Below are 14,979 nucleotides of genomic sequence, written 5' to 3'. Positions count from 1 at the left end.
CCAGGCTTCCTGCACCCAACAGCTCACCTCGCCCCGGCCCCGGCCCCCGAACGCCGGCTCTGTTGGCCCCGTGACCCGTGATGTGCGATCACGTGGGATCTAGTGAACGTTCAGACACGAGATCAGTTAAACCACCGTCGACCCTCTCTGCATGAGCTTTGGTGCCCTTTGCTTTCTTCTGAGCACTGTAAACGACTTAAAAGCCACCGATTTTTTTAAAATACTGCTGCCTAAGTCCGGGGGGAGGGGAAGAAGCATTGGGATCTATGAGTCAGAAAGCCAGACTGTTAGGAGCGAGGTCAGGTGGAGAGGGCTTCTCCTTGCGCCGAGAGGAGCAGTGGTGTCGGCATTTGGTGCTTCTGTCTTCTCATTCGTGTCTCTGCTGAGCTCCCGGGAGAAGGACGGAATGGGGAGGAGGGAGAGAAGGTCCGGGCACAGGGGGCCCCTTCTGACCGACCAGAAAGGAAGCAGCCAGCAAGGACCTCTCCTGTCACACCACACGCGACATTGCAGCAGGTAGATCAAACGAACAAACAAAAACCCAAAACCCACTGTTTCATTATTTAAGCATCTCGGCTCCTTGGGCTCCTCCGTGAACCTGGCAGCCACTGCCCATGTCTACTCCAGAATGTTCTGGAGGGAACACGAAGAAACATTTGGGGTGTTCCCACCACCGCTGCCTTGTCCCTCCTTTCGGGATTCCGCAGTCATGGGCAGAACTCAGGGTGGGTGTATCAGGCGGGTGGAGACACGTGGACCAAACGTCCTCCCCAAACGTCGTGTGTCAGCTGGAGCTTTCGGGAGGGGTCAGGTCATGGGGGGGGGCTCACGAATGGATGAGACCCCAGAGCGCTCTGTCACCCTTGCCACGTGCCCTGTGCCCACCCAGCGAGACGGTCCCGTCCACCCACCGGGAAAGCCGTCCTCAACGGACACCTTAGCCGTAGACTCCCAGCCTCCCCAGCGGTGAGACCGTGCTGGCTAAGCCGCCTCCAGCAGCTTGAATGGACACAAACACAACTGAAAGGATTTGAATGTAATCACCAGGGGGAATTCATTTCTAGAAAACACCATGCCAAGAGCAAGCTGGCCGACAGTCGCCCTGTGGTGACCTGCACGGGGACATCACGATGTTCACACTAGCAGCCAGAACCACCAGCCCTGGCTCCTTCCTTCCCTGAACAGGACAGCTCCTTGGGAGCATGTCTCCGTCCAGTGGCTTCTGTTGACAATGACCCTTGCTTACCTTGGCCTGGCCCTTCATCAGCACGATGTTGGAGATGACAGAAGCCTGCAGGCCTCCCGTGGGCTGTGCGAGCTGAGCTGTGCTGAGCGACCGTGTGGGTCTCGAGGTGCCCTGCAGGAGGGAAGCGGCATGGGGCAGGTGAGCCGATGGGACAGCACCACACACCTCACAGGCCGGGGGGAGCCAGAGCCCCTCTCTCGGGGGGCCCACGGCATGGCCCTCACGTGTGGTCGATGAGGCACAGTGGAAGTCTGGTGGGAAGGGGCTGTGTTTCATGGTCTGCATGGTTTCAGCCTTGCAAATAGTCCTGTGTCCCTGCAGACCAGCACCTGGGAGGCCCTCGAGACCTGTCCAGTTGGCAGGTGCAAAACAGATCCCAGACCACACGGCCCTGGGGTGATGGGTCCTATGGCCAAAGTCCCAGACAGAGGCAGGGACCCCAGCTGCCCAGAACGCCCTCAGCGGACCCAAGACACACGTGCTGAGAGCCCTTCTTGTGCTGGTTGTGGGTGGTGGGCAAGGCACATGGAGATTTTAAAAAGGCAGAACGTAAATCCCAGGACAGGCCCACAGGTGACTTGCACCCGACAAGCAAAGTGTGCCCGAGAGACAGATGCCCTGTGTGCTGCAGGAAGCCACTCAGGGAGGGGACAGTGGAGCCTGGACTGTCAGTCACGGCTGAGACTTGAGCCCCCGCTGCCTTGGGATCTTCTCATGGCTCTGCCCAAATTCAGCCAGTGACCTTGAGGAAGTGACCTCACCATTCTGTGCCTGACTCCTCTTACGTAAAGTCATCGGCCACTTGGAAAGTCATCTTTTTCCTAACCCTGGGACCCTCGATTCTCCCAGTTGGCAAATGAAAGACATACTAAGTCCACGAAGGGAAGGGAAGAGGAAAGTGAGACTTGCAGGCATCTACCGGGGTCCCGAGTACCGTGCGGAATCAAGCATCACTTGCCTATGGAGTCTGCCCTCAGAGCGCTCATGCTCTGCTGGGGTGAGGGCTATAAGAGGACAGGCGCCCAGGATGGGCACTGGGAGAAGTATAAGGCCCATGCAGCTGGCAGGTGAGGGGCACTCCCAGCAGAGGTAGTGTTAGGCAGGTGTCTGAAGGATGAGGTAGGCTTTCCAGAGCTGGAGAGGAGACAAAGAGGGACTAGGTGCTACAGACAGGGCTTCTGGGTGGTCGTGGTGGCCGCATTCGGCGTGCACTCCCCACGGCTTCGGGCAGGAGCAGGAGGAGGCTGGGGACACCGTGTTTCATGTCTGCTGAGCCCCCGACCTGCCAGCTGACGCCCGCAGTGGGAAGGACAGGTAGTGCGAGCAGTGCGCGGGCTGGGCTCAAAGTCTGCCCAGTCCCTTGGGTTCTAGGACATGTAAACTCAGACAGCTACTCACCTGGCCAAGCTCCTGCTTCTGAACTATAAAACGGGGCAAATGCTACACACTCATTTCTGAGCTTACAAATTGCAGGCACTGTGTGTAAAGCCCGTTGCCGTAGCACGAGGTAAGAGCCCAAGGTTTCGGAGTCCTGAAGGTCTGACTTCAAGCCCAGGGCCGTCGGCTACCGGCCTCGTGCTTGTGTGTGCGTTCCCTCCCCTGTCCCAGCCCGGTTCATCGGCGACCCGCCGAGTCTGGGCGCAGGTAGGGCACAGCCGGTCCCCAGGCTCTGCTCACGTTCACTGCCCATCAGCTCCTGACAGTGCAGACGAGGCAGCAGCTGCACGCGGGGAGGCTCAACGGTGACCAGCCCCCCTGGGGTTCTTCCTTTGCCTGGAGCTGCCCACACCCACTAGCCAGCCCCTGCCACCTCGGCCACTGCTGAGTCCGGGCCCCTCCCCCTCCCTGCCCCTCTGTTCTTACCGCAGCCCTGCCTGCTGGACAGTCCAGCTGCTGAGACAGAGACTTCCGGCTACTGCAGAGGGAGTAGGGCTGTCTGTCTGCACAAGCCGCGGATTTCTTGATCATTGGAAAATCGATTTCTCCTGTGCAGTAGGGATTCACACCTGAAGCACGAGGGGAGGAAAGGGAGAGGTCATGTGTGCTCTCCACACGCAGAGGTCCGGGGAGAACACCCTCGGAGCCACCCCAAAGGCACGGGCTAGCGCAGGGGCAAGCTCAGGGCTCTGCACCCAGGCAGCCCGAGGACAGTTCCCACTCCCAGCATGGAGCTGGGATCAGCACAGACCCAGGCCCGGGGTCCGGACAGAGTGGGTCTCGGAAGCACCGTGAGTCTGAAAACGGCTCGTGGATGTGCTCCAGCCTCAAGGAGATCGATCAAGGTCACCATCGCAAGTTGTGTGTGTGTGTGTGGCGGGGGGCAAAACCAGTTAAACACACCGCACTGATGGAGTTCATCGAAAACGTGGTCGTGAAAGTGGGTGCAAAGGCCCACGTAACTTCTGAAAGGGAAACTGTACTGTGAGGCTGGCAGAGCAGTAACGCACGTCTGTACTTTGCGGTGAAGCTGAATTATGGGATGGGGACAAAGACGGGAAGACACGAGGGAGGCAGGAAGCCATTTTCCGGGGGGAAGGGCGCTTGGAAAATTGAGTCTCAGGTATCCCTTAATTAATGAAACCCAACGGATTCGTTAATCAACGTCCTGTGAAGGAAACCAGACGTGGGGATAAAAATCGGACACAGCTCTGGAGTCGCTGCAGAAATGAAGCAAACACACAGAGCAAGAAGTGGGGACCAACGAGCCACATGCGACCGGAATCACAGCAAGCGAAATGCAGAAAAGTGAAGAGAATATTCACTGTAAAACCAATACCCACTGCCTGAGCGACTCTCGTTAAAGAGACGGCCCTGTTCGCTTTTGAGATGGAACCGCACATCGTTTGCAAGAGATAAAACAGACGCGCAAGAAGAGGGCGACGAGAGGCGGGCAGAGACCGGTCACCGACCAGCGGAGACCGATCGCCGACCAGCCGCGCTGGGCCCGGCTTCAAAACACGTTTAGTCTTGCTTCACACCAAACAGCAAACATTAGTGATGGACAGGGCGGGCTTGTTTTAAAAAAAAAAAAAAAAAAAAAAAAAAAAAAAAGCCAAGTCGTTTACAAATTAGAGGGAAGTTTGGCCAAATATTTCATCATTCTCTGGGTGTGGAAGAAACGTTAACATTATTAGGAAGGAAAAAAAAACTATACATTTGATTATAGAAAGATATTCTCATCTTTCTGTTAAGAAAAGACTTAAAGGGAAAAGAGTAAACTGCAGAAAGTACGTCCCACAAAAGACAGCCAGATATTAACACAACTGAGAGGCTCTTTATAAATTAACGCTAAAACTGATCACCCGGATAAAAAAATAAGAGGAACTCCTGCCAAAGGGAAAGGAAGAAACGAGGAACATTTAAGCTCAGCTGTGTGGAGAGGCTGGTTTTCGGGGCCAGCGAACCAGGCAGGTGCGAGCCTGCAAGGCCCCTGAGAGGAATGAATGAAGGGTCATGTGCAAAATGTAGACAGGGTTTAGGAAAAGAGCGAAGCCCTCCGGGTACCCAGGAACTGGCAAAAACTGGAAGCTGGTGCCATCTCGGGCCTGAAGGGGCAAGGGGAGGAGACCATCTTCTCAGAGCCCGGTGGGTGCTAGGTCCACGGAAGGCGGGCCACCCTGACCTGGTGTCTGGTCCCAGACAGACAAGGTCTGCCAGGACCATAGCACGGAGGCAGAGGGAACCGGGAAGACATGCTCCAGCAGCTTCTCCTTCACCCTCTAGTCTCCTGCTGGTGCTCCTCTCTCACTGAGCTCCATGAAAAAGCAGAGAGCCAGGGGGCCAGGAGGCCGGGGTGCCAGGGGGCCAGGAGGCTAGGGTCTGCTTGGTGCCGAGGGTGCAAGCATGGCTGGCCGCGTGGACATGTGCCCTGTGAAGTCACAGAGGCCCACACTCAAAGGGGCCTTGACTTGGGTTTAATGCCCCACCGACTCCCATTCTCTATTTGAACAAGGTTCCCACACTTTCATTTCACACAGATCCCTACAACTTATGTAGTCAGTCCTGGGTGCGAAGCAGACCAGAAGAAAGCAGAGGTGAGGAAAGAGGGGAGTAGAGAAAAATCTGCAGCAAATAGATATTGTTAAATGCTCATATGGTGGGCTATGAATGAAGAAGGAGGTACACATACACGTTACTGGAGTCTTTGCTTCTTAAACTGGGCAGCACAGATCAACTCTAAGGCAGAGTTAACCTTTTGAAACTCCATTTCTAGGAAATTGTTCTAAAGGGGAAAATAAGCAAAAACTTATGATAAAAAAAAAATAACTAGCAGCCCCAAAATAGGAAATGAGTTTGGGAAATCATGGTTTAGAGATGGAATAAAAGGGACTGACCCAAGGTCACATGGACCGTTGGTTCTGGAAGCAAGTGTGAACGCCTAACCATGCTTCCATCCACGGCCCCTCATGGTTCCCGAAGAAAATCATCACAAACGTAAGCAAAATTTCACGGACGACCTTAACCCTGCTGCTTATCTTTGTGAAAAACTGAGAATAACGAGAATAACTTAGCTCTCTGACAGTAGGGACTTGGTTGACTAGGTTAGGTGTGGTCACACAATGAAATACAAGGGACCCACTGAGCATGGTGCTTGCAGAAGAATTTCCAAGGACACGAAGTCGTGCCATGTGCGCGTGTGTAGACATGTGCTCTGTGGGCATATAGATGCATCGGAGGGGATGAAAGGAAAATGTTAACATGGGTCATTTCTAACATCAGCATGTGGTGTGGTTTTAATCTCGTCGTGCTTTTCTGCATTCTTCAAACTCCCTGACTTTGGAGTAGAGCTCTTCTCTTTGCAGCAACCAAGAGTCCAGACGTCCTCCAGCCTCCACTCCCATCTGGTGACAGATGAGGTGACAGGGAGCTGGGGAAAGCCAGTGGCCTTCCTAAAATCAAGGAGCACATCAGAAGACAGAGCTAGAGCAAAGCCCTTGCCTTTTATCCTCTATGTCGGCTCTTCCCAACATGGCACCTGAGTCCATCTCGAGGTGGAGCTGCTGAGGGAACCCTCCAGCAGACCACAGCCATGTGTAATCCAGCTGGACCGGCCGAGACCCGCCCTCCCCCAGATCCCCCCACATCCCTGATGTTCCTGGTCCTCAGCAACAGCGAGGCTCCATCCTGGGGACAGGTCCACGAAGCACTTACTGGTTGAATTGCTGCGAGTCCTTTGGTGACAGGCTTTGGGAAGCAGGAAGGTACTACTCTGTGCTTCTACTTTTCCAGACTTTTCTCGGGAAGACGTTGTGGAAGCTTCCTGCAAAACAGTTCCCACCTTTTATTCAGCAAGTCGGTTAGAACAGAAAAACATGTGTAGACAGCGGCGGTTTGGGCACTGATGGTGGAAGTACTGGTTGGATTCTCTGTGTCCCCCGGTAAATTATAGGCTCTATACAGGCTGGGGTTTAGAATCACCATCATCGGCTAAGCTATGGGTAGAGTCGCCCATTTAATAAAAATTGAGGAATAGATATATTTGCACAGACATGGATCTAAGGCAAGAGATGATGTTGAATAACCATGTCAGCCAATACACGTCTGATTCTTTGTCAGGTGCTGGGGAAACGGGCGTGAATGAGCCGGACAGGGCACCGATGGTGGAGCAATGCTGTTCTAGCAGAGGAAGGGCCCCAGCAAGCGAGCAAGCAAAGACGAGGGGTTGGCGATGACAGAGGACGACAAACGGGGGGAAGACCTTCCCTGGATGGGAAGCCAGGGGGACGTGTTAGAGAGAAGAGCTCAGGTCACTTGCTCTGTTCTGTGCATAGGAGGCACTTAGGAACTCTGTCGAATGAACATTACGTGAATAGTTTCTTAATATCGAACCATCCTTGCATTCTTGAGAGTATTATGATTTTATTATCTTGCTGATTTCTGTCTCTGAAGATTTAATTCAAAGCCAGCATTCTCAAAAAAAAAAAAAAAAAACAGCATTCTCAAGTTTTGGTTCTTTCCGTCTTCTTTATCTTGCCATACGGATCACATTCTCCTCGTGCCTTTTTTAGACTAATAATTTGGAGCACTCTCCCACGGTGCTGAGTTTATAAGGCAATATGTTGAACAGTTATACTTGGACTCATTTCTCCATCGGGGTGAACGATGAAACAGAAAACATACGACTTGGAGATTTTAGGGAGTAGAAGATAGAAGGACAGAGGGACAGAGGGACAGAGGGACAGAGGTCAATAATGAGGATAATGGTATTAATTATTTTATTTCTCTCCCTAGAACTGTATTTATATAACTTTATTACCCACAATGATTTTGACCTAATTCTTGAATTATGTTGGTTCCACTCATCACTACCATCATCGCTGAGTGCGTATGCATGCTTGTGTGTGTGTGCATGTTTTTTCTCAAGGAAGTTATGCAGATGGAAATCTCTGGATATCTGCATGTCTGAGAACGTTATTTTGTGGTTGTCACACTTAAATTATCTGCTGAGTGTAGAATCTTTGGGTATTTGTCATTGCACCTGGAAACCATTGTTGGCTCGAATGCTACCTGGGACTTAAGTGTTCTGGGGAGAGGTCTGTAGGAGCACCTGCTGCCATCTTCTAACTGATACGCCCACCTTACTTCGAAGCCAGCCTTGTCAGCACCTGGTTAATGTTCTGGCTCCAAGGGGTGTGGGGGGGGGACTTGAGCACCTGGGTGCTTTCCAAGGGTGGAGAGAGGATCTCCCGGGGCCTATCACTTTGCACCCAACAACCTGCCCTCCATCCCAGCCCCTGGCACTGCGAGTGGGCGGGTTCTGCGGGAGCGGGGCGGGGTCTGCTGACATTTGCCCCGCTCACTTCCTGTGTGGCCAGCGCAGGTGAGTCAGCCCTGCCCTCAGTCCTGAGCCATCTGCACTGCTCGTGCAGGAAGCTCTCAGGGGTCCCAGAACGAGGCTGGCCTCACCCGTGGCTCTTGTCCTGACATGTACTTCTCCCCATGAATCTATATATTCTTTGAATTTTGGTAGAAATAGACTTTTTTGGTAGAAAGTCTAAGAGGAGCGGGAATGACTAGAAAGCACTCTGGAGTGCATAGCCCACTCCCAGCCCCTTTCTATGCCTATGGTTATATCTAGTTCTGACCCAAGAGGATCCTGCCAGAAACCGCATCTCGCTCTCCTTGTATTTCTTGTACACGTCAGGGTTTAAAACCAGCGCTCATCTCCCTCGTGCTCCTTCTCCTTTTCAGCAGCAGGTGGTGCTCTGTGAACCTAAGCAGAGCCATCTTCTGCCAGACTCCCCTGAGAGTCTTCAGGAGACGGAGCAGGAACTCTCTGACACAGTTCATTTGAACCTTTAAAACTCTCTATTTCTAGGATTTAGCATCATGACTTGTTCTTTGAATCAGTCGCTTCATGCACTGTAAGAGTCAAAAGATATTTCTTAATTACAAGAGTCCCTGAGGCCGTATCCTCTGATACGATTCCCACTTACCCACGCTTTCCAGAGACACCGTGCAAGCAAATGCTGACATGTGAACTCAGTAGCTCTTTTGGGTTCACAGAACATAGAGAAACCTCGTAAAACAGCCAGTACGTCTCCTCGTCTAAAGCCCAGCCTTCCCTGAGAAGTACCTTGGAAATGGGGACCTTCCCCCAATCTCTAATAAGATGAAGATAAATACAGAAGTGAGGCATGGAGTGCCTGGGGGGTTCAGTGGGTTAAAGCCTCTGCCTTCGGCTCAGGTCATGATCTCAGGATCCTGGGATCGAGCCCCACATCAGGCTCTCTGCTCAGCAGGGAGCCTGCTTCCTCCTCTCTCTCTCTCTGCCTGCCTCTCTGCCTGCTTGTGATCTCTGTCTGTCAAATGAATAAATAAAATCCTTAAAAAAAAAAAAAAAGGAAGGAGGAATATGCAAACACGAATCATCTTTAAAAATCGTGTTTATAGAGAATTTTTGTAGTATACGTAGGCCTCTACTATCATGGTAGGTAAAAAAAGAAAAAGGATGCTATGAAGAGTTTCACAATAATCATGCAACATAGCAGAAGGAAAGGACTGGAAATAAATACACCAAGATAGTAACATTATCCATTCAACGAATGTTCATTAAGCACTTCCTATGCATGAGGCCTTATTCCAAGTAGTGAAATGATGTCGGCAGACAGGGTCCTGCTCTTACTGGCTGGCAGGGCGTGTCTGTGTCACGGGACTACGGATTCTTACTCTCCTACTTCCCCCTCCCCTGTGTGTTCTGCGTCTCCTACAAGCAGCCTGGGTGACTTTTACCATCAGACCAGAAACAAAAACCCCATTTTACATGCATTTCAAGGGTCACGTGAGTAAACTTAAGACAGTGTGTTGACTCTTCATTATTTTTTTCCCCTTCCCATCCTCTCTCCAAAGTTCCCTGTCCCAAACAAAACGTAGAAATAGCTCAGCCAGCAAAGTTAGTTGATGCCAGGACAATCATAAGAAGCAGAGACTTTTTCTTTTCTTTTCTTTTTTTTTTTTTTTGGTCCAGATTACCTGAAAGTCGTTAGTGTCATGTTCAGAAGAGGGAAGCTTTTTTTCAGGGTTTCAGGGTTGGCTGTAAGAGACTTTATCCAGAACAAGCCAGAGGAACCACTGGACCACTCTGCTCTCTGCACGCCGGGGTGCAGCCTCCTCTGGTCAGGACGGTGGGAGCAGCGACCTCCCGGTATATGGGCAGGTCATCCCCCCTCCCACCGCGGCAAGCACAAGGCAGCACAAGGGTCCTTCCCCTCATGGCTCTGCGTCCTCTGACCAAAGACAATGTGGCCGCCCGCTGGTGCCTTCCCTCTGCCGTGGACTTTGTCTCTGAAGCAGCCGGAGGCTCTGACAGCCTGAGTCAACTCAGGCAAGCACCAAACTCTTGGATATGTGTGTAGACTTTGCTCTGACCTGGCTGAGGTGGGAGGGGGCTCCCTGGACAGCTAGTGCAGGGAAGAACGGAAATGTACTACTCCCCACCGAAGGCGGGATCCAAGAGGCGGTTTTCTATCCGGCATGTGAAAAAAAAAAAAAGCCCAACTACATGACCCTGAAAAGTTCCCCAAATAGAGGCAGTGCACAAGTTTTGTGGGCCTTCGACTTCTGGAGGCCCACGAGGATCCAGCCCTCATCCACACTCTGGGATTATCTCAAGGTGTAGTTCATTCTCTACAGTCCCTACAGCTCTGAGCACAACAATTCCTTTAGACGAAATGCACCGTGGGACAGAGTGGGTAGAGGGTATGAGACCAGCAGCAATAAATCCTGCATTATCCTGGGCTTGTCACCTAATTGTTTGGACTCAATTTCCCCCTTTGTAAGCCAAGGGGGTCGATTTGACAATCCCGATAAGTGTTTTCTGCTCCACACTTGTGAACACAACGGATGGTTATGTTTAAAGATCTAAGTGGCTACTGTCCCCTCAGAGATGATCACATGGCGGAAGATGGTTCTCGAGACTGAAACAGCTTTCCTTGGCTGCTGGGGGTCTGGCCGCTCTTGGGCAAGACGTCCTGGGTGGAGTGGTTTCTCCTCAAAGGAGTCTCTGTGGGATCTGCTGCGAGCGTCTGTACAGTGCGGCGCCCTTGGCTGCACTCAGAACACAGCTCTTCTGTCCCCGCTCCCAAGGTGGGGCAGCCCTGGAAGGGGGGATGCATCCCTGAGGGCAGGGGCTAATGGACACGTCTCCGGACACATCTCCCCTCATTACCACGGGAGACGGCAGCCACAGGCAGCAGCTCCAGGGGGAGCGTGCCCATCGCCGTGGGGATGGCAGTGTCCAAGGCAGTCAGTCCCACCGCGGCCTGGGTGTGGAATGAGGCAGAACGGCACCCCTTAAAGATTATTTTGAACAAATGGTTCTGGGATGAGTAGACATCCACACGTCAAAGAATGAACTGAACCACTTTCCCACAGCAGACACAAAAATTAACTCAAAATGGATCAGAAGGCACCTGGGTGCCTCAGTGGGTTAAGCCTCTGCCTTCAGCTCAGGTCATGGTCTCAGGGTCCTGGGTTCGAGCCCCGCGTTGGGCTCTCTGCTCAGCGGGGAGCCTCCTTCCTCCTTCCCCTGTGCCTGTCACTCTGCCTACTTTGTGATCTCTCTCTGTCTCTCTGTCAAATAAATAAATAAAATCTAAAAAAGTAAAAATAAAAATAAAAACCACCAGAATGGATCATAGACCTCCATACTAGCTACGACTGAAAAAATTCTTGGAAGAAAACAGATCCCCATGACCTTGGTTTAGAACACTTCTTAGATATGACAGCAAAAGCACGAGGGACCCAGAAAAAAAGTGGAAATGGGCTTCCTCAAAATTACAAAATTTGTGCTTCAAAGGACACCATCAAGGAAGTGAAAAGACAGCCCACAGAACTGCAGAAAATATTTGCAAGTCATGTATCTGATGAAGGATTTGGATGGAGAATATGTAAAGAGCTCTTCCAAGTCAATAATACAAATGATCCAACCGTTCAGATGGACAGAGGATCTAGACAGATATCTTCCTGAAGAAGTTAGGTGAGAAGCCCGGAAGCACATGAAGGCACCCAGTGTCATTAGCCATCAAGGGAACGCGAACCAGAGCCACAGTGACAAGGCTCTGGTTCCAGACGGCGACCAGGGGCTCCTGAACTCACCTCCCGCCGCAGACATGAGACATCGACGGCCACATGTGGACCGGTTTGCTCCAGGAAACAAACAAACTACAAGCTGGGGGAGAGACCCCTTGCCATCAGGCAGATGAGAGAGGGGAGCGGGACGGCAAGAAATTCTAAGACACAGCCTCATAATCCCACCTCTGATGGGGTAGCCCACGATCAGCAGGGACCCTGAAGCTTGGAGCTCCCCCTGCGGGGTGAAGAGTTTGTAGCCCACATCGGACACCCCAACTTTTAGGGCTCCTGAGAAATGAACCCTCAAAACACTGGGCTTTGAAGAGTCCTGGGGCTTGTGATCCCCGGAAGCCTGGGGTTGTGGCGAGCTGAGGACGGGCTCCTAGGAGGCTGGTTCACGTGGCCCATCCCAGGGCCCAGACGGAAGCAGCCCTGTGAAAAGTGCCCAGACTTTATGAGAAAGAGACTAATCTGCTCATTTTAAAGCATCGGTCTCGGTGGGGGCAGGGGCCAGCGGGGGGTCCTCTCAGGGGACAGAACCAGCGGGTGCGCTCTTCCCGCCAGCCCTCTGCCAGGATAAAGCCGGTGGGTCGCATCTTTCCCTCTTCTTTTTCTTTTCCTTTTCCTTTTTTACTGAGTGCCAGCTTCGTGCCCCCCTCTGCTGGATGCCAGGGCACCAGTATCCCCCAGAGGGAAGCTTCTACCGTCGTCTGATGTGCTGATTTTTACATCTGGTGCTGGTGGCCCCGTTTCTGCTCCTGCCACCCAGGGGACACTGTTTGGTCCCTGGGACTCAACGATTGGAGAAACAGCCCTTGGCATGCTACTCCCCCAGGGAAATGCACAACCGCCAGGCGGGGGCCCCCCCCGCCCCCACCCCAGCCTTTCTGAGGAGGTTTATTTGCTGGTCCTAGAGCTTCAGGCTGCGGGACGGGCTTACGTCTGACACAGGTCCAGAGTCTCTGCAGGTGCTGTTGAGGAACGTGGGCCGGGCACGTCACCTCTGCCTCGATACAGGGCACTGGTGTCTCCCGGGAAGGGGCCTATATGCTTGTCTGAGCTACAGTGTTTGTGGCAGCTTCCAGAGAACACCTTGACCTCGTCGGGATCTGGTCCCATAGGACTGTGTGTATACTTGCATTCCTTAAAAGCCGTCGCCTGGGGGTCTGGCTTCCCAGGCACCTAACTCTAGGCTCTGGCGGAGATCTCCCCTTTTGGGACGCTGACGGGTTGGCAGAGCCTCACCTCCTGGGAGCTACGAGAAGCAAGACAGCCTCCTTGGACAATCACAAAGCTTTGAGAGACAGCCAAGAGCTGGGACAGGGTTGGGGGACACGTGCTATAAGGTGGATGAGACTTAAAGACGTGATACTAAGTGGAAAAAGCCAGTCACTAAAGACCACAGATGCTCTGATTCCAGTTTGTGAAAAGCTCAGAACAGGCCCGTCTCAGAGACAGGAAGTTGATTCATGGATGGTCAAGGACCGACAGGGGCTGGGGGTTGGTTGGGTGGAGAGTGACTGCCGATGGGCGTGAGAACGTTCTAAAATCAGATAGTCACATGGGCCTTGGATGCGTCTCCTTAACTCCTGGGCATTTGGTCTTTTGCTTGTTTGCTTCTCTTGTAAATGTCATCTTTCCTTCCATTATTTTATTTGCAGTTTGTACATAAGGAAAATATTGATTTCTTTATTGTTAATTTTGAAGCCACACCCCTTACAGAATTCTTTTATTGTTTCCTCTAGAGTTGTTCTTTTTTTTTTTTACGAGTCTCATGGGCTTTCCATAAGTAAAATCCTTTTATCTACAAAAAATAATTAAAATAAAATAAAATAAAATAAAATCTTGTAGTGACTGTTACGCAACTCTGCAAATAGGCTAAAAACCATTTACTGGTACACTTTAAATGGGCACATTGCACGTTATATCTTAATAAATATATTTATATATATAAAGATAAATATATATTATAAATATATATAATTATATATTTTAAGTATACCTTATATGTAAATAGAAATATTACATAAATTAAATAAATATATGTATAAATATTGGGGTTATATCTTAATAAAACTATTTTGAAAGGAAAATTCATTTTTTCCTTCAGAATGCCCCTGCCCTCGACCGCTGCTCCTGCTGGCGTGATTTTGTAAAAATGCAAGTGCTCCTCAGAGACTGACTGAATCTCTGAGGCATCTGTCGCCGATGGAGTCAAGATCCAATCTGAGCTCCCGGCCTGCGCCTCCTCGGATGTCACTCAGACAGACCCCATGCCTCCCGCCCCAGGGAGCCAGACCCCTGCCCCGTGCACCTTCGCATCCTGTCCCGTCTTACAGTCGCCCATCCCTGCTCTCCTTCCCTCCTCGAGAACACCTCGCTGCACGTATTCTGCGGGAATAAACTCAGGGCCGCCCTATCTGTAAGACCTTCTCTGTGCAGAATAGCCACCACCTGAGAAACCCAGGGGCTCCCTGTGCTCGTCAGACCCAGGGAAAGCTTCACGGTGGAAGGGCACCGACGCTGGCGGACGGCTGTCTCAATAACTGGTGCGACCGCCCTTCGCTCGTCTGCTCCCAAACTCGTCTCACCTGCCTTTTTCTCATTATAAAACTAGGTTGTCTGGTCAAGAAGTTTTTCCTCTTCCTAGTTCTGTACGTGTGCTCCTAAATTTAAGAACAACTCTGGGGAATACCACTTTTCAAAAAAAAGCTGAATATTTTTCTGCCAAAACACGGTTTATATTTCTACTAATTTAGTAGAAATGACCCCCCCCCCCCGTCCAATTTTTATAGTAGTTCCAGCGGGATCTTCAGAAGATGTACACGGAACCCTCCCGGCGGAGCATCTGCACCGACAGCAGCGAGAACCCCAGTAATCCCACCGGTCACCGAGTAGCGCCAGTCCAGCTCCCAGAGATGTCCCGATTCTGTCACATCGTTTTCATACTCTAGAAACTGGTTACAGGAAATAATTGGACAAAATGCACAAGGACATGTATAGAAATTTGTTCATCCCGTTGTCCGTAATAGAAAACACCGACAAGGCAGTATCGAGGATGTTAAGACAGGAACTCGTTACTTTGATCCTTCTGCTAAAACCAAGAAAAAGCGTGGGATGGGGCGGGAACCTATCAATGAAATAGCGAAGGAGTAAGGATT

At 51.4% G+C, this 14,979-nt stretch overlaps 1 protein-coding gene across 3 annotated transcripts in view; it reads right to left on the bottom strand.

Moving 5' to 3' along the window:
* IL16 (interleukin 16) overlaps positions 1-14,979 on the bottom strand; it is a 97,864-nt gene that overhangs the window by 32,415 nt on the left and 50,470 nt on the right. For 2 of the 3 annotated variants that reach the window (XM_047736113.1, XM_047736114.1), the window contains exons 3-5: positions 6,398-6,506; positions 3,110-3,252; positions 1,247-1,357 (exon numbers count right to left, since the gene is read on the bottom strand). In XM_047736113.1, the coding sequence (XP_047592069.1) occupies positions 1,247-1,357; positions 3,110-3,252; positions 6,398-6,506 (363 nt within the window). Of the gene's footprint in view, positions 1-1,246; positions 1,358-3,109; positions 3,253-6,397; positions 6,507-14,979 lie in introns of those variants that run through there. The other variant, XM_047736115.1, reaches the window with a different exon arrangement.

Source organism: Lutra lutra, chromosome 7, assembly GCF_902655055.1.
Source record: "Lutra lutra chromosome 7, mLutLut1.2, whole genome shotgun sequence".
Lineage (NCBI taxonomy): Eukaryota > Metazoa > Chordata > Mammalia > Carnivora > Mustelidae > Lutra > Lutra lutra.
Note: the sequence above shows the minus strand (reverse complement) of the source record. Positions and strands in the feature narration are given on the sequence as shown.